We start from the raw sequence: 20,521 nt of genomic DNA, 5'->3' as shown, positions 1-20,521 counted from the left end.
AAAGCTTATAAAATAAGTTAATTGTTGATAAAATTACTATGGTTAACAAACGTAAGTTTGTTTTAGCCCACTATATATAGTTTACTGTAGTTAACTATACTTTTCGATTAAAGTTAAAGAAACCCACGGTTCTCATAACGTACTCAAAACAGACAACCAAGACATTTTAAACTTGATGTAATTTATCTTAATTGGATTTCTACTCATTAAACTATGAGTTTGAAAGGATCAGTTCCGGTAACGGTTTCGCAAAACGATAGCTCGTTACTGATAGCTCAGTCTGCATCAGATGCGCAACAACCTACGCAAGTGCAATCAACACGGCCCCACCCAACCAGAACACCATCAAACACATATGCTCCGGCTAGAAGACCAGCTTTACTTAGTGAAGGCTCCAGAAAAGGCAGATCTTCTTCACACACAAGAGAGCGCTCTCGAAAGCACGCATCTGCACAACATAACACAAAGGATGGACCTCAGCAACAATTACAATCTCATTCGCAACAACAGATCTTTTCTTCTCGGACAGAAGAGTATATGTCACATCGTAAGCTTTATCAAAAGATGGTACGCGACGAAACTGGGGAAGAATACTATAAGGGTCTCGATTTCAGTTCAGATGAAGACGATTCTCCTTCTATTGAATATCCAACTAGATCCGATTTTCAAGCGGACATTTTTGATGCTGATGTATTAGGTGCGCCTTCATTAATAGTTTCTAAGGGACTTCCATCAGTCGATGAACTTGAAAACCCAAAAAATCGTGAAAGACTTGAATGGCAAGCAATGCTGTCGTCTGTTCTCACGGGGGAAGTTGTAAAGTCAGAAAAGCGCAAGTTTCAAACAACTAGCAATTCATTTTCCGGAATAAAAACTATGGAAAGATCTGAATTGTGGATGCAAATTAGAGCCAAAGTTTGCGGACGGCCATTGGAAGCTCATCGAAAGATAGTTGAGAATGGTCGTCATGAGGTTGATAAGGTACTTAAAGATATTTTACATTTTCAAATCCAAGGTAAAGATATTACTTCAATGTCCCCAGATAATCAAATAAAGGCTATACTTAGGATATATGAAAAATGTGAGAGCTTATGGCGGTGTACAGCTTCCATGCAGTCAGATAAGCCAATAATAGTTTCTCCAGAATTTAAAGTTCGTTATGAAGCCTTGATTTCATGGGTGACAGTGTCAGATAGTGTGCATAATCACATCGAGGGTCTTAGGAGATGGATTGGGAATGATGAACTAGATTTAACTCGGGTTCCCGAGGGTACTATTGGAGAAGCGGTTCCGTTTGTTGAGAGTATATTCAAAAGTCAAGATATTGGGAAAGTTTTCGAAAACAAAATTTTAACCACTCTTGGTCCTTTGATTGAAAAAGCAAAGCATACGACTATTCAGCAGGGTCAATATTTTGCCGTGATGCATCTTCCGTCATATTTGGAAGAACTTCTGATTCTTCTAAACTTCCCTACCAGGCTTGTTCAGGAAATTATTCGGGCTAGAGTTAGATTTGCCCGTGGAGCTCCTATTAGTGAGAAGGTAATTGATGAGGTTCTTAACACATTTAAGACCATAATTCAACTTGCGATTCGCATTAGACGAGATTACTATCATTTATCTGCTCCAGAATTAGGCTGGGAACTACCAATCGTAATAGATGAGAACTTTGATTCAGTCTTTATGGATGGGCTTAAATTTTACTTTGAACTTTTGGATCGGAAATTTCTTGGCAGAGACAGTGACAATGATCGGCACAAAGTTTTTGTTGAAGCAGAAGATTTAGAATCCGAGTTGAAATTTTCCATGGAGGTTGCTAGAAATATGGATAGTGTTGATGTCAAAGTTGCAAACTACTTTAGGTAAGTAATTCGATTTTGAGTTTGCCAATCTATTAATCTTTTTTTTTAAAGTCATGTTGAAGCAAAAATTATTGAGCGACTGCATTTGCACTTTGAGCGTCAAATGAAAGGGCCACTTCTAAAAACAGCACCTGAGCTAGAAAAATGGTACAATCCCATGATAGATCACATTCAAGGATATCAACGTCGTCTTCAACGGTTTGCTAGAATTTTATTTTCATATTTTGAGAATGCCTGCGAATATTCAATAAGCTCTGCCAATCAGCCGAGTTTAATAAATGCATTAATTAACAGTGGTCATTATTTGATAAATGCTACACCAAATAAACGAATGGATCCGGAGAATATATTTATTATTGCAGATCCATACACGGCTAGTCGTGCAGATATTATTCGAACGCTTCTTGGAGCTTGCACAAGGGATGAACTTGCAGAGGCCGATCCTCATGAAAGAAAAAGCTATGTACTTATGATTTGCACAAGAGAACGGTTGGACTGGGATGGGCCAGTTATTACTCTAGAACTTCCTGCAATTCATACAGGACTAAAACCAGGGAGATTCAGATTGATAACAGATGGTGCAAATACACATCTTGTCTCGGCTAGAAATACATTTGCCAAAGCAGTTGGTGAACAATATCAGCTAGTGGTCGAGCAAAGATCAAATTTTTCCGAAGTCGATCGTGAATTATTACGCGTACGCAAATGTTTCTACAAATTGGCGCTTTTTGTGATAACCGGTGCTGATGCAGTTCGAAGGCAATGCAAAGGAATTGGTTGTCAAGACATGATCAATCACTATTTCGTTTTTGCACAAGAGGTAGGACAACGAGCAATGAGATATTTGGATTTGAGCAGACGAGCGTCTTGTGCCTTAAAACTCGTTCATCTAAGCATAGATTGGGTAAGCTTTGTGTGTGATGACTGTGTGGCTTCTGACAAGAAAACATTTCAGTGGTCAGTCAATGCATTAGAGTTTGCAATGATGATGATCAGGGGCGTGAATATTCTTGCTGTTAACGATGAAGAGTTTTCTCGGCTTAGGCTTAAAGTAGCTGGCTGCATGACTCTTCTCATTTCTCATTTTGATATAATGGGTGCACGATCTAGTCTTGCAGCTGCGTTGGAATTGAAAAAGCAGGAAAAATCTATGAACCAGCTACAAGACATTGAAAAAGATGATGAAATTTCAATGGAGATAGTTCGCAAGGAGAGGTCAATAGATTTGGTTGCGATCGAAGAAGGACGTCGTTTAAGACAAGAAGAACTTCATAGTGTCGGAAAAGTACTTGATGACAGTAACGTCGAGACACAGTACTTGATGTTTTTAAATTCAACACTTTCGAGGGTTACCATACGTTGGCAACAAGGCCGATTTATTGGTGGTGGAACATTTGGTAGTGTTTACGCTGCAATCAATCTGGACACTGGTGATGTGATGGCTGTAAAAGAAATTCGACTTCAGGATACACAGTCTATTCGACATATTGTCAAATCAATTAAGGACGAAATGACTGTTTTGGAAATGCTGGACCATCCTAATATTGTGCAATATTATGGGGTTGAAGTGCACAGAGAAAAGGTATTTATTTTTATGGAATACTGTCAAGGCGGTTCACTTGCAAGTTTACTCGAGCATGGTCGAATTGAAGACGAAACTGTTAGTCAGGTCTATACAATGCAAATGCTTGATGGACTTGCATATTTACATAAGAATGGAATTGTCCATAGAGATATAAAGCCAGAAAGTAAGTAATTTGGAAATTTTTAGGGCACTTTTGCTGACGAAAAAAATTCACCAGACATTTTATTGGATCATCTTGGTGTCATTAAATTTGTTGATTTTGGTGCTGCCAAAGTTATTGCCCAAAAAGGAGGGAAGACTAGAGCCGGTGGTGCAACCGTTCGGACAAATTTGAATAGTATGACCGGAACACCAATGTACATGTCTCCTGAGGTTATTACTGGTAATGGTACCGGTCGCCAAGGGAGTATTGATATTTGGTCGTTAGGTTGTTGTGTCTTGGAAATGGCAACAGGTCGAAGGCCGTGGGCTAATCTTGACAATGAATGGGCTGTATGTAACCAAATGAGTTTACTATTTATAAGACTGGAAACTAAAATGTTTAGATTATGTATCATATTGCAGCAGGTCATTTGCCATCACTACCAATGGATGATCAAATGAGTGAACTGGGGCGTAACTTTTTGGTTAGATGTTTTGAAAGAGATCCTTTTATTCGGGCAACTGCAGATGAATTACTGCAAGACCCATGGATAACCTCGATTCCAATGGAACCAGTTGGCGTTCCAGCACAAACTCCGTCCACGGAGAGTGACTTTTCAGAATTATAACGGTTGTATACTAGACATGAATAAGTTTTTGATTGGAGTATTTAATACATTTTTGTTAAAGTTACAATGATTTAATTAATTTTAGATTGCTGGACAAAATTAGCTGTCAATGATACCATTTCTGGCAGCCCATTCTTTTCCTCCCAGAAAAATGCCATCGGGATCAATTTTTCTTCGAATTTCTTTAAACTTCTTACCGTCTTCGCTGAACCAGTCGTCGAAAACGCTAGAGAGACCAATCATACCACTGTTCTGAGTTGACGAATCTAACTCTCCATTCTTTGAGGGTCCGATGAAATTCTTAGCCCAGTGTGGACGACCACCATACTGAACCATAATATCTTCAAATTCCTGATACCATTCCTTTACTGGTGGGTCACGTCCAAATGGTCTGTACATTGTAGCATTAAGATAAAGAACAAGATTTTTTGTGGTAACTTGTTCTTCAGGGTAAGGGCGGATGGGAGCATAATCCAGGAGTGGTTTGAGAGTGTTTCCAGGAATCGGACCAACGCCGGAAGTTTTTTCAATGAGGTCAAACGTTGATTTTTCAGAAGAAGGATATGAACAATTTGAACATCTGACTTCGATAGGAGCATGAACGTAATACCGATTCTCTCTGCCAGCTCTCAACACTGCATTCTCGATGTTCTTTAAAATGTCAACCCCATCTGATAAAGGTAATGCCCATTCATTAACAAACTGATGGAAAAGGCAATCCATATTAAGGCCTTCAACTGAACCTTGAACAGCTTCTGAACCGCCACTGCCATAATCTTCGTCCCAGCCGTACTGGTTACGGAATACCCATCGTTCAACTGAAGGCATAAATTTAGGATATATTCGCACAGCAAACCAAAGAAGAGATTCGTAAAGAAGTCTACCGATCCAGGTACCATAAAAGCTAGGCCGAGGTGCAGATAGTTGCTTGTGTGACTTATTTGCTCTCCACAAAATACATTTTCGAGAATATGGAAACCACCATACTCTGATATATTCAGAGGAAATCCAAATATTGTTCCAATCCCGAATTAAATTGTCAAAATCCACAATTTCTTGACGTGAATGAATTGTAAATGAAGGAATCGTTCGAATTGTGACGTGAGTTATCACACCCAGTTTTCCGAGAGAAATTAGAGCAGCTCGAAAAAGCTCTGGCTGTTGCGACTGTGAAACAGTGACCAATTCACCATTCGCAAGTAGCAACGTAACGTCAACAACCTGTTGAGATATCAAGCCATGATAGGCAGACGATCCATGTGTTCCTGTTGAAATCAGGCCGGCGATTGACTGTTCAGAAATTGAACCGAGGTTTTGAAGTGCTAAGCCACGACTCGCTAAAATATTATTTAATTGATAGATTCGAATTCCAGCTTCCACCCGAACGTCAGTGTAGAGTCCAGAGTCATGTGGAGCAAATGACAAGGCTCTATTCAACTTGTCGAGGTTAACCACCCATTGATTTGACATTGTGATATCGGATGGAGAATGACCCGAGCCAACAACAGTTATAGTTTTGCCATTTTTGTGAGCAGTACGAACAGTAAGTTGAAGTTGCTCAATCGAGTTGGGCACAAGATAAAGCTCAGGTTGACATATGAACGTCCGAGCCCAGGTCCAGTGCTTCTTTCCAGGAATCTTAAACGACAAAAGCTGCTCAATTGAAGTCATATCTTTCTATAAAATGACCTCGTATAACTTTTCAAGACTACTTAAGCCTGTTAAAGTCGTCTTTGTGAAATTTTGATATCTTCCCTTCGACCCGGCCCACTCAATTTTGATGCATGGCACGTGAGTATTTTAGTATAATTTGCCGAACCACGAACCACGCGCGGTTGCGCTTTGAAAAAAAAATCCTGATTGCGTAATCAAAGATTTGTTTTATTTTGTTTTCAATTATCAAAAATGGGTTTACTGTCGACGCTGCGCAAGCAGAAGTTGAAAGATAAAGAAATAAGACTATTGATGCTGTAAGTTCCAAATAATTAGTTTGAAAGCAGAGTTATAACCAAAATTTTCAGTGGTCTTGACAATGCTGGGAAAACATCAATAGTTAAGCGGCTTCTTGGGGAGAATGTTCATGAAGTTAGCCCAACTCTAGGTTTCAACATAAAATCGGTATCATACGATAGGTTAGTTCCCTAACATGTGGTGTGACATTGCTAACTTGTTAGGTACACCTTAAATATTTGTGAGCAGATATAGGCTTCTTCTTGATGTACAACTAAATTTTTAGGGGATGTTGGTGGACAGGCGTCCCTTCGTCCATTTTGGAGAAACTATTTTGAAAAAACAGATGCCATAATATGGGTAGTGGATGCTTCAGCATTGGATCGATTACATGATTGCAAATCAGAGTTGGACAAAGTCCTTGACGAGGATAGACTCACGGGTGCTGGTCTTTTGATACTCGTTAATAAAATTGATATCTTGCAATCCACGAAATTAAGAGAGCAGGTTCTTCATATTGTTACTGACGTATGCTAGTGACTTTTTTATTTATATTTTTAAACGTTTACTAACGATAATAGACTCTTCAAATTACTGCAATAAAAAATCATAACTGCAATGTTGTCTTATGCAGTGCATATACAGGCGAAAACCTTACTGAAGCTTTATCGTGGACTACTACGGAGGTGAAGAAAAGATTGTACATGTTTGATTAGAAAATGTTCATGATTCAGGTCACAGTTATAATTGTTGATCGCGGTAACTACTTGTCGCCTGTCTCTTCTTCAGAATCTGCATCCAGCGGAAGCTGCTCAAGCGACAAAAATTCTTCGTCTTCAAATTCTTCATCTGGATATTCTATTCGGATTCGCAAATTTCTTTCTAGCAAAACAACATGGAGTTGGCGCCTCTCGAACTTGGTTAAGTTATCGCCTAAAAGCAAAAGTGTTTGCATAATCAGATCTATGGAAATTATTAGTCTAATTTGATTTGTTTATTATTGTTTCGATAATATATTATGTACCTTTAGACCAAGGACATGCCACGATTCCTCGGAAAGCGATATTTTTGACATCAAGTTTTTCACCGTTAATGTTTTCAAATGACAGGTACGCCAGCCAAAATGAGACATTTGATTTCGTTCTCTCATGTGAAGCCGCACGTTCAAAATAAGACCGTGCAACATGGACAAGCTTGAGCTCCATTTGGTAGGTAATTGCAAACTGCCACAGTTGAGCGGTGACAATGTCCTTGTCAAGTACAATGTCATTGATAATCCGGTTTACATTATTTTCAATCCGGTATCGTCTTTCAATTTCTTTATAATGATCAAGAAACTCAAGATTATGAGGAAAAGCTCGAATTGCTTTTTCAAGATAATCTCGCATTATTGAGATTTTGAAGTATGGGGAATGTGACATGTAGTGCTTAATTAATCGAATTGTGAAAACATAAACCGATTCCTGTATCCGAGAATTGTAATGTGATGACAAATTGTAGTTGAATGAATCAATAATTGCAAGGGCATTTGTTATATTCGAATTGATATATTCCAATATTGCAAGACACTTCATGAATGCCTCCGATAGCTGAACCTTAAGTTGTTCAAAACATTCATCCATTCCTTGACGCAAGAATGTTTTGCAGTTTTTAATTGCAATATCTAAGTTTTCATACGAACGTACATCCTTTGATATTCTCAGAATGACATCAACTGCATTTTTGTCTGTGAATAAGGAAAATTCCGCAAAAAAACTCCAAAAAAGCATTAGTTCATTATTGGTCCTCAATACTTTGATACCTGAAGTATAAATTAAGTCAACCTTATGGTAGTTTCCCATCTTTGTCTCAATATTTGCATATGTGCACCATAATTGCACACTCCCCGGCTTTCTTTTCAAAATTTCTTTCGCTGAGGTTATTGATTGTTTTCCATTTGTCTCAAAATCCCATTCTAAACACCAAACTAATACATCGTCCTCATCAATAATATGTAACAGTCTTTTCACAATTCTGTTAAAAAATTCAATAAACAAACCGGTATCTGTCATATTTGCAATTCCATCAACTTTTAAATTGATCCCAAACTTATCGAGAAAGCTGTCATCAAGATTTATATAGGGTATTTGATAGCCAAAAAATTTAAAGCAAAGCCAACATAACATATTTCGTGAAGCATTCTCCTTTAATACGAACATGAATGGAGCAATATCTGAATATACAGTCACCCGATATGGATCTTCATCGTGTATTTTAAAGCGGCTTGGCAATTTCTGTGCTGACTGCAAGCTTTCATTAGCTAACCATAAATTGCTATTACTTGTCTTTTCGAATGCTCCGTATTCTGATACCCAGGCTCCGTTGATATCAACTTTATCTCCAATTCTTGGACCATCTAATTCCCAGTGCTCTTTTAGCCAAGAAATTTTGTCGACATTTTCTGGAGCACAAAAATTGACTTCAAGAAGGCCCTGTATTATACTTATACCATGTTCAGTATAACCTGATTCATATATGAATTTAGCAGCACGAATACAGAGATATACAACATTAACTTCTAGCGATATTGTTTTCCGTGCAGCACTAGTTACTCGTCCAATTACATCAATAATTGACCCGTAAACCTTGTCAAAGTCGAACCCTGTGGCATCATTTATACAAAACTCAATCCAGTTGCTCCAAAACTGCAAGTTATCTGGGTATGCATCCAGAAGTGCCTGCCATTTCTTACTAGTTTGATAATGTCCATTGAGGCTTTGATAAAGACCCATATACTTTAAATTTAGTACTGTGCTGTTTGGAATGTACTTAAGTGCCTTCTCATATACCGAAAGTGACAGTTCAGTTAATAATTTGATTGAGATTTTATTAGCAGCAGAACTTTCCATAGCTTTTGCAAGATCGATCCAAATATTTTCATCATAAGGTTGGTTGTCCGCAGCCTTAGATAAACTAATCACTTTGCTACTTTGGTAAACAGGCGTATCTTCCATTTCAGAATCTAAATCAGAATCTTCAAATTTGATAACTTTTTCAGAAAAACTGGGTTTAGTTGTGTTGGACAGTGGAATATAATCACCATAATCTGGGATGATTGCCGCAACTTTTATCCTTTTTGGATGGCGACCGATGACCCAGGAACTTTGAGACTTAGTGTTTAGATTTGCAGGTTGTCGTGAATAAGAATTACTTTCGTTTTCAAAATACTTGAAATTGAGTCCAACTACTCCACCATGACCAAAACGATAAAATGATGGTAAATCAGACTTATTCAAGCTTTCAAATGCTAAATTATTCAAATCTCGTTTCACATCAATTTCAAAAATACCATTTGCTTCCTTCTGATGAATTGGTAGCTTGTGCTGACCAGTCTCCGGAGGTGCCCCTATTCTTGTTGGTCTTTGCCTAGATCTATGACCAGGCGGACCAAGTCGATTATCTGATTTTATATAACCTTTATCATGAGCTGTTCTATCATTCACGTCTCGAGAAAAAGAATGTCTAAAATCTTCAGAGTTTGGCCCATGAGTCTTAAATGTTTCTGTTTGTTTTTTTCGCACAGTTGATCGACTTTGGGCTGGTGCTTTAAAGCTGGAAAACTTTGGAACCGTAAATTCCTGTAGCTAATTACCAGGATTAACAATAAACAAAAAGAGTTAGGTTTCATATGTACTACCTCTTCATTATCGTCCGCAGGCATATTTTATGTAGCAAACGTCAAGTTTCAACGTTCTCTTCGAAACGAAATTTCAGGGGTTTATATATTGTTCTTTATCGCGAAATACTAAACGTATACATACAATAGACGCTTTGCGAAAGCATGAAATAATAAACACTCATATATACTATATATATATATTCCAAGGAATAATGTCAAGAAATCCAAACTTAATATTAAAAGAATACATCCATGGAGAGTTTTTAAGTACATTGTACGATGTCGCTCCTACAAGTGATAATGAAGCAGGTCTTATATATATACTTCCAGGTAATCCAGGACTTCCTCAGTATTACGTTCCATTTATAAAAAGTTTGCAAAGGTTATTGCCAGACTTCCGCATGGTATGCGTTTCACAGGCGGGTTGCGATACGAATTCACTGAGACTTCAGAAACCAGACTTTAATTCACAAAGATACTACGACTTAGACGACCAGGTTCTCCATAAGTTGGATGTACTAAAACTTTTGCTGAAAAGGTACGGATACTTTGAAGACTTCCAAAAAAAGCGAGTTATTATAATTGGACACAGTATTGGATGTTGGATTTTGCAAAATCTCTTACTTCATATCAAAGAACAAAACTGGAAAATTTATAATTTATCTACGATCATGCTTTTCCCGACAGTAAAACATATTGGCCAAAGTAGCAGTGGAAGAAAATTTCGAAGAATTTTGAAATTTGCCCCCAATATATCAATTTTGACTGCCACGGCAGTTTACTACTTCTGCAAATATCTGCCGAATAGGCTACTTCAAACTACAATTAACCTGTTTATGAATTCACCACCGAAACATGGATTACTAGCGACTGAAGACTTAATATATTCACCCTCGGTGGTGTATCAATGCGTCAAACTTGGAGAAGAAGAGATGAGCCGGGTTGCAGAGGAAGCTGATAATGTTAAATCTGTATTTTGGTCGGGTTCTTGGAATGGTTCAGGGCGGCCTGGTAACATAATGGCATTCTTTGCTCATGAGGTTTGATTCATGATCCGAATTCTAAACGTTGAAAGATACTAACAGTTATGATTCTAAGGATCATTGGATAGGTGAACACACCCGAGCAGAATTGCTACAAGAATATTCAATGAGGGATAATGTTCAGTTTGAAATATTCAATAAAGATGATGGGATCAAGCATTCATTTTGCCTTTGGAATAGCGAAACGATTGCAAGAAAGGTCAGCATTTGGATTAAAAAGGAGAGTTAGAATGCTGAAATATAATTGATTAGCTGACACGTCAAACATTTCCCTTAGTTTGGAAATTCAAGACTCGTGAATGGCATACTAATAGTTAAATTTGTATAGTTAGTCATATCTAATGTGTGGTTGATTGATTGAACATGTGTGGTGGCATTTGCTTTTTTAGGTGGTTTTTTTCGACCAATTTAAAGTTGGATGGGGCGATTGTTGCACGGTCAATTCCCGTTGGAGGCGCATCCCGCACCATCATATTGGGACCATAGAATTCTATTGCGTAGCGTGTCATTTTGGTTTCATATGCACGAAATACCCTAAGCCTAATACAAGATTAGTAAGTCCCCAGCCGATTCTCTCTATACGGGTAGACGGCAGCAACTTCTGAAATCAAGCTACTTAGTCGACTGGCTTTTCACTTTAGAGTCTTTGTTTTTTTTTGCAGGGGTAGATTGCGATGTCGTGCTTGTCCTCGGCTCCCCAAAGGGCCTTGCAAGCAATCATTCCTATCGATCCGCCACCATCAAAAAGAGAGAAGGTGGCCCGTTATCTGCAACAGAAGAAGGAGCAGTTTGACACTTATCAGCGTCTTTTAAATCAACAACGACAATCTTTGATAAATCAAAGGGAGGCACAAGCTCAAGACAATCAAAGAAAGAGAACAGGCTCATCTACTACGGTCAGAAATGCGCGATTTTCTCGCATGCTATCATCAACGTCTTTCACCTCCTTTGCGAAGGCGCAACAGCAGGAAGAGCATAGTTCTGCTAATTTGAATTCCAGCAACATTCATGTCGAGTCTGATACGTATACTCATAATAACAACAACTCTCAGATGCCAGATGGCGGAGATGGAGAGAAATTACTGATGTTTCCATCGTATGCTCGGCGGTTAGATACCGGTTTAGTGGAGATTGATATACGAGGCTGGGTTTTTGCCCCGGGAACCCCGAACCGAAAAAACAAGCTTTTTACAAGTGTTGTCAGGCAATTAGTTGGCGTTCCTACTTCAATCCCGGACACGGTTAATGTTGCCGATGCCGGAAACAGAGGACTTGATAGAGGCAGCGATTCCACTGAAAGCAGCATTAATAAGAATAATTCTTCAACCAGCATAAACTCTTTAATGTCCAATGACAGAGAATTCCCTTCTACATCCAGAAAAGGATTGGTTACTAATTACAATGCATCGGGAATCAGGTCAGATTCACCCGGGAGGCCTTCTACCTCTGCAATGAATATTCCTCAATCTTCTGGAAGCTTACCAAAAAATGGAGGACGATTATCTTCGCCAAGCTCACCGAGATATGGTACTTCTTTTGGTACCTCGCCACGCTCTAGTATATACTCCTCCACTATGCAGAGTCGGAGAGTACCTGACACTTCAGGATCTGTTATCAATCGGAACAACTTTGTTCAGCCTACGTTGGGCGGTGAAAGACAACCCCTACTCAATAATGTCAATAATAATAGAAGTTATCTTATTAATATTTCCGATTCGGAATCTGATGACTATTCTGACGACGACGATGACGATGAAGTTATTGATAATCATCATGAAACCTTTGTTGTTGAACGAAGACAATCCAGTATTGATGGTAATTCTGATGGCTCTAGATTAAAGCACACACCAAGCGCTACCAATGTTAAACGAACAAAGTCAATTTATTCTATGGTACGATCTGGTTCTGTGACATCAATCATGGGGCATAATTCAGAAGTTATTGCTGCAAATGATACGAATGCACCCCTTTCCTCTTCTCCCGTGGCTAGCAATATGAACGCCTATTTTCCCGTGCTTGGGCGTAACAATTCAACGTTTAATCTCTCTAGGTCTTTCTCAGTCAACAATTATGGATCCCCCACTTCGTCGGCATTGAATGTGCTTCCTAGAGAGTCACCTATGAAAAAAAAAAAGATAAAACAGGTCCCGCCTCCATTACCCCCACGACCGAAACTGATTTCCTTTTCTTCTATGTATAATGCTGAGAAGTCTTTGCAAGAACGCATTGCTCCATTTATATCTCGACCCATTTCTCAAGCTGGGATAACAATACACGTTGGGTCTACTGAAACTGAAGAGTATTCTACATATAGTGTTGTCACAACAGATAGTGGTCATTTCGGTGTACGACTACGGCTCATGTATGAACCAGCTATTGCGTGTGTGGAATGCGGCGAAGGCTTGATTGCTGTAGAAGAAGTTAAAGTTATAGAACCGTATGGCGTTAGTTTGATTAGTGACATCGATGATACGATCAAGCATACTGGGATCACAGGTAAATGGTGATAGAAACTTTAGTAATAAGTTTTACTTATGTCATATTTAGGAGCTAAAAAGGGAATTTTTAAGAATGTGTTTGTGAAAGATTATTCTGAGCTTGAAATCAAGGGGGTCAGTGAGTGGTATCAACGTCTCAATAAACTTGGCGTTCCGTTTCATTACGTTTCCAATTCACCTTGGCAACTTTTTCCTTCTATATCTAAATTCCTTAGAAAGGCCGGCTTACCTTCTGGTTCAATGCATCTTAAACATTACAATGGCTTTCTTTACGGTCTTTTAGAGCCAGCTGTAGAACGCAAGCGTTTTAATTTGGAATCGATTTTGTTTGATTTTCCACTTCGAAAATTTATTTTGGTTGGTGATTCTGGTGAAATGGATCTGGAAGCATACGTTAATCTTGCTTGCCAATTCCCAAACCAAGTTGTTGCCATTTATATTCGTGATGTGACTACTATTTGTTCGGATGATGATGAATTCTGTACTATATCAGAATGGAACGGATTCTTTTCTAGTTCTGTTCCTAAGCCAGACGAGATTGATGATTTACTAGAGGATGATACAGTTTGGTGTTGCAGTGCACAGAAGGATGAAGGCAAATATTACAATCGACCGCATTCACCTCCACCGTTAATGCCTAAACCTGAAGGTTTAAGAAGTAGCAAGATTACTACGACTGCGCCTGGTCCTACATCAATTGACTGGTCTTCAATTCCTGAACGTGATAAGGAGAACGATAGTGAACGGCCAAAAGTTCCGAAGAAACCAGAAAGTCTTAAGTCTCAGTCTCTAACTCTTCACCATCCAGTTCCATTACCACCTAGTGCTAATGTGGATTTGCTTTCATCCTCAGCAGGTTCAATGGTGTCTCCGCTTGCACAAAGATTAGCAGCATTTTCGTCTACTTTTGATGAGAGTGGAACATCACCGGAGCGTAATGGCGGATACATGTCCATGAGAAATCAGGATCAAAATATGGCGAATAAACAGTCTGCTAAAGCCGATTTGGCTAAGACGGGATTAGACAGTTTCTCAAAGTTGTCACTTCCAAGTAAGAGTTTCGGTGGCCTTAATACTACTAAGGTGACTGGACCTGAAAATAATAATAGAAATAAAAGCGTCGATACGCCTGTAGTTAGCTCTCATTTGAGAAGTGCTGCGAGAACTGCAGCAGGGATAGCGGCCACTGGTGTTTCGGGAACCATTGATAAAGAGCATGTTTCAGATGTTGTGTCGTTTGCTTACCGAGCATGTATTGGGGTTAAGAATGGATCTAACAGGGATGGGTATCCAATGGATAAAAAATTGGAGATGTGGAAAAAACGAGTTGCTCGTGCCCGGATGATGCTGCCAAATGGTATAAGACTTAGAATGTGGCGTGTTGGCGATGATATTGCTGACGAGTGCGTGGCTGTTGCAGAGGAGTACTTAGGTAGTTCTAGATAGATGATGTGAGTACTAAATAGTTTTCCTACGGGAATAAGGGATATATATGGTTCGATTACGGTTAGTCATGGATAATTTAATTATTTTGGGTGCATATAGTTGATTGTAAATTGTAAAAGTATCTAGTTAACAACACCGCGCACTTCAATTCTCTCGAATTTCGGGAAACAATTCATAAACGACTTCTTCGATAATGAGACTCGTGACATGAAGATTAAGAATTTTGTTTTGGAGCATTGCGAATAACCTCCGGGAAGCGTGACGGGCATTCGTAGATCCAACAACTTTAGCAGCTGAATCCTGAATAAGAGTATTAATTAAAAAAGCCGCTTCATCCTTTGTCTTGATTTGGTCTTTTGCCGTTCTTACTGGTTTCTTGGTGTTTCGACTTCCATCTGGCCACACGCGCTCACGAACTAAATGCAATAATTTAATAACCATTTCTTCTTCCGCAAGATTATCTATTTGTTCTCGTATTTTCCGTTCAATGGTGCCTCCTAACAGCTGTTGCAGTACAACAACGCTCGCGCGTCCTCGAAGCCAATTATTTCCTTTATTTAAATCAAATAACTCAAGAAACAAATCGCATATAGGCTTGATGAATGGTACACTACTACTCTTATTATCTTCAAATGAGCCAAGTTCTGCCTCGACCTCCGAAATTTCCTGTCGCTCCCTATTTTCACTAATCAGAACTGAGTTCTGTGAATGCCGTGAATCAGTGTCTTCACATTCATTAACTTGACCCTCATGGGTATATCTATCTTCAGAGGCTTGATCTAAAGGTACACGTGATCTATAATCAACAATAAAATTATTGAACAAATCGTCCATGCCGTCTGAAAGGCTGCTATACAAACGAGTAAAAACTTCGCCGGATCGACCATGCTGGCTATCGCCATCGTCTAATTTGTTAGTCAATGAAATAGTGCTCTTCGAGGAATCGGCTACTGTCGAACCAACAATATTCTTTTCCATGCTTCCGTATGCATTTATGTCTTGTGATGAAAGAAACGCCCGAAACGCCCGATCTTGACATACTTGTGGAATTTTTAATAGTTTTTGCAAGTAAGATTCAAGTCCAGTTTTTCGCGATTGAATGAAAGATTTCTGAAATTTTAGCATAGATACCCCTTTCTTCGGGAAATCGATATCCTTAACCTGGTCGAATCGTCGTCGAAGATGTTGATGCAGTTTAAAAAATTCACTATATCGTCTAGCCACAATCCAATGTGTAGCCACATGTCCTTCGTAACCCACCCGTTGCACTTCAATAATGTATAAAGCATAGTGCTTGCCATTATCAGAACCAGTTACGGCTGATTGTATGTGTATTTTAGATCGACCCTTTTTATAATTAGCATAAATATGAATTATGCGTGTGAAACTTACGTGAAGACCATTATCACTTTCTTGAACAATATATTGTTGGCGCTGCAATTCTTTTCTTCGAATTTCTCTCTCCACACTTGATTTAGATTTTTTTAATATTCGAAGATCGCTCATGCTGTTTGTCAGCTCAGCTTTTTTTAAAAGAGTCTCTAAAACAGCATCTTGATTCACTAGCTTTGCAATGTCTTCAGTGAGGTGATCAATTTCTTCAATAAGACCCAGATCGCGAGGATCCGCCCGACGAATAAATGGAAATACTTCTTCTGTAACATTGATCTTGTCTAGGGCATCAACCTCATCCTCTGAAGAAAAGCTATCATCAGAAAAAATTTCCCTTGAAGTTTCTTCAAAAAGAGCACTATTTGTAGGAAATATATTGTTTTCTCCATCTTCTATCGTACCAAAAAGATCTGAACGAAGACTTGAAACTGACTTCATGTTTGTAGTGGTTACAGAACCAGATGAAGCCAAAATATTCACTCTAGAAGATTCAAGAGACGAGCGAGGAGAGTCTGCTATTTCACTTGAACTTTCTATGTTATCTTCGTGTGCCAAATGTTCTCTCATGCTGGAAGAAGTCGCAGATCGGTTGCTACTTGTATCGTCAGTCACTGGTCTAGACTGCATGATGTCAGCAAAAGCAGCTTGTACAGCCTGAACAACATCATCCTCAGGCTGCACTGAAATTGATAAACCATCATCAATGTCACTGTTTCGCCGGTCGACAGTTATGTAATCGGGATCAACATTTAAACTATCATTAATCTCAATGTCATTTGGATCATATAAAAGATGATAATCGTTGACAGTCCCTTTAGAAGCTTGGGATTCGATTTCTGGGTCAGTAGAAGTTAAATATTTTAAAAATATATCAGAAGTTTTAAATTTCGGTAAGTCTTCTTCTGTCAAAATGTCATGAATTATCTTTTGAGCTTTTAGTATTGCACTGCGGGCACTTCTATAATCTCTAGTCGAACTTTGAGGATCATCAAGAAACTTTTTGACTGTATCTCGACATGACTCCGGAATTTCCAAAATTTTTTCACAGAAATATGTCTTGTAAATTTGATCGATATCTTCACGATCTGCCAAACTCCATCTTTCTGAAGCATTGACAGTGATGTTAGCTAAAAAATCATCTCCGTCATCACTATCTTCTTCTTCTAACGGATTTTTAAAGCCATTAACAACCATATAAAATTGTAGTAAAACGGTTCGTCGATGCCTGTCCATAAATTCCTAAATTGTAAATAGACCGTAATCCATATTATGATGAAAAACTTACCATAAAATAAGACAATCCAGCAGAACTTTGAAGAAGTTGTTCGAAACTGTACTGCTCTCTCGGATCACTGACGCTAGAAACATTAGCAACACCACGAGACGCAAACTCCTGTGTAATCATAAAGTCAGTAAAATTTAAATAAGTTGTGGTGCGGTTAAAAACTTGTACCTTTCTTTTTGCAGGCGTTAAATTTTCATTATTTAACTCAACAATCTTTGCATCAATAAGTTTTTTAGCGTTTTTCAGTCTGCGAATAAACAAGTCATCATCTACGAGAACACAGTTAGAAATATAAATAGCATTGTATTCAACCAAAAATATACTCACTTCCATCTTTTAAAGTACGGTTCAATTGCAGAGCGATGTCGTATCGCAAACGTCTCGCCTCCGGTAAAGCTGAGCATCTCCTAACACCTCGAATGAATTTCTCATACGTTCGTTCGTCCGATTTGGCTGTTAATCTCACGATCGGGTTTTGAAATTTTGATAAAGCCGGGGTCGCATGTTTATCAAGAGCGGCTCGTAGTCTTTGAACCGCTTTTCGATCTTGTAGAGCGGAGCTCGCATACTTCTCGATGATCTGATTCCAGGTGTCCGGATCATCCAATGCAGTGATTAAGGGCAGGAATACGGAACAAGCAACAATCTCTTGTATCAATATAGTCACTGCTCGGGATTGCACGTCAGATTCAGGAAGCACGTACGGTAAAATTTGACCAACTAATCCTTTAATCCATTTCTTCACATTCATTTTTGGATCGGGGGATTTTAGAGACGCAGCTGGATGCAATTCTCCATTTGCATATTTATAAGCCAAAGCAATATCTAGCTCACGAGATTCGGTAAGTTGCTTATTCAGATTTTTTCCTCTTAACGCTGTTTCTGCGGTTGCAAACTCAGCCACATGTTTTGTCAAAATTGGAACAATTTTTTGCATCGTAAAATCGACCAAGTCAATATTTATAATGCGATCTCGGAGTTGTTCAGCCACATTCCGTATTGTATTTTTGACCTCGATTGGAAACGACACATCTCCAGATAATTGAAAATACCATGAATAAATAAAATCTCTTAATACGTAATCGATTATAATGTCCAAAGAGCCTGAGACTGCACTAGATGGTGGATACAGCGGTAAATTAGGCGCGTGATTATCGGCTAGTAATGCAAGCTCTACTTCCCAAGACTCATATGCAGCAAATGCATAAGTTGGAAATCGAACCTTTCGATATTTTTGTAAATTTTCTGATCTCAAAGATGTTTTCTTATAAAAGTAACTGACGGCGGCAAAAGCAATTAACGAACAGACAAACACACCCAGTAGAAAAAATTGAAGTGCAACTCGGGCGATGTAGTTTGCTCTAAACACTAAACCCAGTGCAACGGCAATAGCAATCGCAAATACCACTATCGGTAGTGAAAGGCGATTTCCTGGCATTGTTACACTTCCATTCTGAGATAATTAGACCTTATAACTTCTTGTTTTATGACACTATTTTTTGGAACTTCATAAAGAGTGGTTTAAAACTTATCAATGCCGTTATGTAAATCTAAGTAAATAGACTTCGCAAGTTTTAATTGCCAAAAAAGAGTTTATATAATAGATACAGCATCTTACATCCACTCACTTATCCTGTTGTCTTACATCGCCTCACCTTATTCACAAAACAGAGTAAATACCATAAAATTTTTTATAGGATATTTAATCAGCATGTAGTTGAGAAATTTTACTTTTTAAAAGGTCTCAATACGCTGCCATAGTCGTCCGCTTCATGCTGTGAAGTAAATTAAGCGCACGCTACGGGTATAACAATTGCGGAGCAATTATGAAAATGCGCCAAAATTTCTTATAAAGCCATATGATCATATTTATTTAATCTACAAAGAACAGGTTAATAAGTACATAGTAAAACGTCAGAGAACCATATATTTGAGTTCATTCTACGGTCATCAACTCATGATAACATTAGAGTGCACTTTTGTATAAATTTTTAAAACAAAAGATATTTTATGCCTGTCACGAGCTCGAGCCGTCTCTAATACAAATGGTACTTTATGGACGGAGCCTGTGGCTCGATGTAGGCACATACGCCAACTTCAGGTCTATATATATATATTTTACAGACTAACTGCAAAAACAACAAAATGCAATACACGACAATGCACAACATTTTTAAACAAACACATGGTACCACCCCGACCCCGAGAACGGTACTCGTCTGAGTCCGTTCAGCACGGTCACTTGAACAAGTAGACTAACTCGATAAGGAATTAGTTAATAATAAATAAGAATCACAAATAACTCAATTATAATATATATAACTAAATTACTTGGAATAGTGGCTACTATAATTCGCGTTGGTGTGCTTAGGAGCAAACCAGTGTTCAACCTTCTGCGCGGTGGCTGATGAATGTTAATCGCGCGCGCCGGTAGAAATAGAAATTGGCAGGGTTGTGCATACATTAGCGGGACACGTTATTCCGCGCACATTGAAATTATCGAATATTGTCACACCCTGCCCTGACGTCTTTTGCTTTCTTTGGCTTCGTGTTCTTGATTACTTAATCCACGGAGGTCGACACTTTTGTTAATCGCGAACTTCCATCACTAAATTTAGTTGAGACTTGGTGCACACTATTTTGTCAGTGCACCCAATTTATTTATTTAGCTTTCAGCTAAATTGATTCGTCGATCAATCCATATATTTTAACATAAAATGTGGGTAAAAATTCAAGGAAGAAATGTCAATTAGGCCAATATAAAATCAAAAAAAATAAAAAACGATGTTGACAGGACTCGAACCTGCAACCTTCGGAAGTTTACACGACAAACTATACCGAAATCCGATGCGCTCACCATTGCGCCACAACACCAATTATATTTAAAAGTCTAATGCAAACAAATATATAAGGATGGCACTCACGTGTCCGTTCTCATTAAGGAGTGTCTGGGTATGTGGGTACCCTTTGCCCTTCCTGCTTATTTTTTGTCATGCGTATTGCTCATTTTTTCTTTTTCCTATTCTCATATT

At 38.6% G+C, this 20,521-nt stretch overlaps 7 protein-coding genes and 1 non-coding gene across 8 annotated transcripts; 4 read left to right on the top strand and 4 right to left on the bottom strand.

Annotated features, from left to right (window-relative positions):
• Positions 1-79: 79 nt before the first annotated feature.
• On the top strand, positions 80-4,281 carry V1514DRAFT_339114 (uncharacterized protein). Its single transcript, XM_066928928.1, has 4 exons — positions 80-1,862; positions 1,914-3,610; positions 3,665-3,939; positions 3,993-4,281. Exons 1-4 carry the CDS (start codon positions 214-216, stop codon positions 4,215-4,217), a joined length of 3,846 nt encoding a protein of 1,281 aa, XP_066780652.1. The 5' UTR covers positions 80-213; the 3' UTR covers positions 4,218-4,281.
• V1514DRAFT_339113 (D-arabinono-1,4-lactone oxidase-domain-containing protein) lies at positions 4,227-6,011 on the bottom strand. The gene has a single exon (XM_066928927.1). It carries the CDS (start codon positions 5,886-5,888, stop codon positions 4,317-4,319), a length of 1,572 nt encoding a protein of 523 aa, XP_066780651.1. The 5' UTR covers positions 5,889-6,011; the 3' UTR covers positions 4,227-4,316.
• A 111-nt stretch (positions 6,012-6,122) lies between these two features.
• Positions 6,123-6,883, top strand: V1514DRAFT_322819 (ADP-ribosylation factor family-domain-containing protein; the record flags this gene model as incomplete). Its single annotated transcript, XM_066926143.1, has 5 exons — positions 6,123-6,187; positions 6,239-6,349; positions 6,392-6,408; positions 6,454-6,695; positions 6,749-6,883. The coding sequence occupies 5 exons, from the start codon at positions 6,123-6,125 to the stop codon at positions 6,881-6,883; spliced, it is 570 nt and encodes a 189-aa protein (XP_066780650.1).
• On the bottom strand, positions 6,748-9,930 carry V1514DRAFT_339107 (NRDE-2, necessary for RNA interference-domain-containing protein). Its single transcript, XM_066928926.1, has 3 exons — positions 9,844-9,930; positions 7,192-9,790; positions 6,748-7,130 (listed from the first exon to the last, which is right to left on the bottom strand). The coding sequence occupies exons 1-3, from the start codon at positions 9,865-9,867 to the stop codon at positions 6,931-6,933; spliced, it is 2,823 nt and encodes a 940-aa protein (XP_066780649.1). The 5' UTR covers positions 9,868-9,930; the 3' UTR covers positions 6,748-6,930.
• A 40-nt stretch (positions 9,931-9,970) lies between these two features.
• V1514DRAFT_339104 (uncharacterized protein) lies at positions 9,971-11,437 on the top strand. The gene is made up of 2 exons (XM_066928925.1): positions 9,971-10,865; positions 10,924-11,437. The coding sequence occupies exons 1-2, from the start codon at positions 10,038-10,040 to the stop codon at positions 11,095-11,097; spliced, it is 1,002 nt and encodes a 333-aa protein (XP_066780648.1). The 5' UTR covers positions 9,971-10,037; the 3' UTR covers positions 11,098-11,437.
• V1514DRAFT_299958 (uncharacterized protein) lies at positions 11,438-15,214 on the top strand. Its single transcript, XM_066925522.1, has 2 exons — positions 11,438-13,364; positions 13,416-15,214. Exons 1-2 carry the CDS (start codon positions 11,543-11,545, stop codon positions 14,810-14,812), a joined length of 3,219 nt encoding a protein of 1,072 aa, XP_066780647.1. The 5' UTR covers positions 11,438-11,542; the 3' UTR covers positions 14,813-15,214.
• V1514DRAFT_339095 (PXA domain-containing protein) lies at positions 14,896-19,068 on the bottom strand. Its single transcript, XM_066928924.1, has 4 exons — positions 17,817-19,068; positions 17,658-17,758; positions 17,490-17,597; positions 14,896-17,443 (listed from the first exon to the last, which is right to left on the bottom strand). Exons 1-4 carry the CDS (start codon positions 18,925-18,927, stop codon positions 14,957-14,959), a joined length of 3,807 nt encoding a protein of 1,268 aa, XP_066780646.1. The 5' UTR covers positions 18,928-19,068; the 3' UTR covers positions 14,896-14,956.
• Positions 19,069-20,271: 1,203 nt separating this feature from the next.
• On the bottom strand, positions 20,272-20,363 carry V1514DRAFT_t124. The gene has a single exon. It is a non-coding gene; the product is annotated as a tRNA-Arg (tRNA).
• Between the last annotated feature and the right edge of the window lie 158 nt (positions 20,364-20,521).

The sequence above is a fragment of the Lipomyces japonicus genome, assembly GCF_038497905.1.
Source record: "Lipomyces japonicus strain CBS 7319 unplaced genomic scaffold V1514scaffold_92, whole genome shotgun sequence".
NCBI classification, from domain to species: domain Eukaryota; kingdom Fungi; phylum Ascomycota; class Lipomycetes; order Lipomycetales; family Lipomycetaceae; genus Lipomyces; species Lipomyces japonicus.
The sequence above is the reverse complement of the archived record's forward strand: the minus strand, read 5'-3'. Positions and strand labels throughout refer to the sequence as shown.

What these genes read in the sequence shown, in the direction of transcription:
- V1514DRAFT_299958 (XM_066925522.1), top strand. Translation starts at nt 11,543, where the DNA reads ATGTCGTGCTTGTCCTCGGCTCCCCAAAGGGCCTTGCAAGCAATCATT. An exon ending in CAAGCATACTGGGATCACAG is followed by an intron (nt 13,365 to 13,415) that starts GTAAATGGTGAT and finishes TGTCATATTTAG; the next exon opens with GAGCTAAAAAGGGAATTTTT.
- V1514DRAFT_339095 (XM_066928924.1), bottom strand. Translation starts at nt 18,927, where the DNA reads ATGCCAGGAAATCGCCTTTCACTACCGATAGTGGTATTTGCGATTGCT. An exon ending in TAACGCCTGCAAAAAGAAAG is followed by an intron (nt 17,598 to 17,657) that starts GTACAAGTTTTT and finishes ATGATTACACAG; the next exon opens with GAGTTTGCGTCTCGTGGTGT. An exon ending in CTGGATTGTCTTATTTTATG is followed by an intron (nt 17,444 to 17,489) that starts GTAAGTTTTTCA and finishes TTTACAATTTAG; the next exon opens with GAATTTATGGACAGGCATCG.
- V1514DRAFT_339107 (XM_066928926.1), bottom strand. Translation starts at nt 9,867, where the DNA reads ATGCCTGCGGACGATAATGAAGAG. An exon ending in CTGCGGACGATAATGAAGAG is followed by an intron (nt 9,791 to 9,843) that starts GTAGTACATATG and finishes CCTGGTAATTAG; the next exon opens with CTACAGGAATTTACGGTTCC. An exon ending in GGCATGTCCTTGGTCTAAAG is followed by an intron (nt 7,131 to 7,191) that starts GTACATAATATA and finishes TAATTTCCATAG; the next exon opens with ATCTGATTATGCAAACACTT.
- V1514DRAFT_339104 (XM_066928925.1), top strand. Translation starts at nt 10,038, where the DNA reads ATGTCAAGAAATCCAAACTTAATATTAAAAGAATACATCCATGGAGAG. An exon ending in TGGCATTCTTTGCTCATGAG is followed by an intron (nt 10,866 to 10,923) that starts GTTTGATTCATG and finishes TATGATTCTAAG; the next exon opens with GATCATTGGATAGGTGAACA.
- V1514DRAFT_339114 (XM_066928928.1), top strand. Translation starts at nt 214, where the DNA reads ATGAGTTTGAAAGGATCAGTTCCGGTAACGGTTTCGCAAAACGATAGC. An exon ending in AAAGTTGCAAACTACTTTAG is followed by an intron (nt 1,863 to 1,913) that starts GTAAGTAATTCG and finishes TTTTTTTTAAAG; the next exon opens with TCATGTTGAAGCAAAAATTA. An exon ending in TAGAGATATAAAGCCAGAAA is followed by an intron (nt 3,611 to 3,664) that starts GTAAGTAATTTG and finishes AAAATTCACCAG; the next exon opens with ACATTTTATTGGATCATCTT.
- V1514DRAFT_339113 (XM_066928927.1), bottom strand. Translation starts at nt 5,888, where the DNA reads ATGACTTCAATTGAGCAGCTTTTGTCGTTTAAGATTCCTGGAAAGAAG.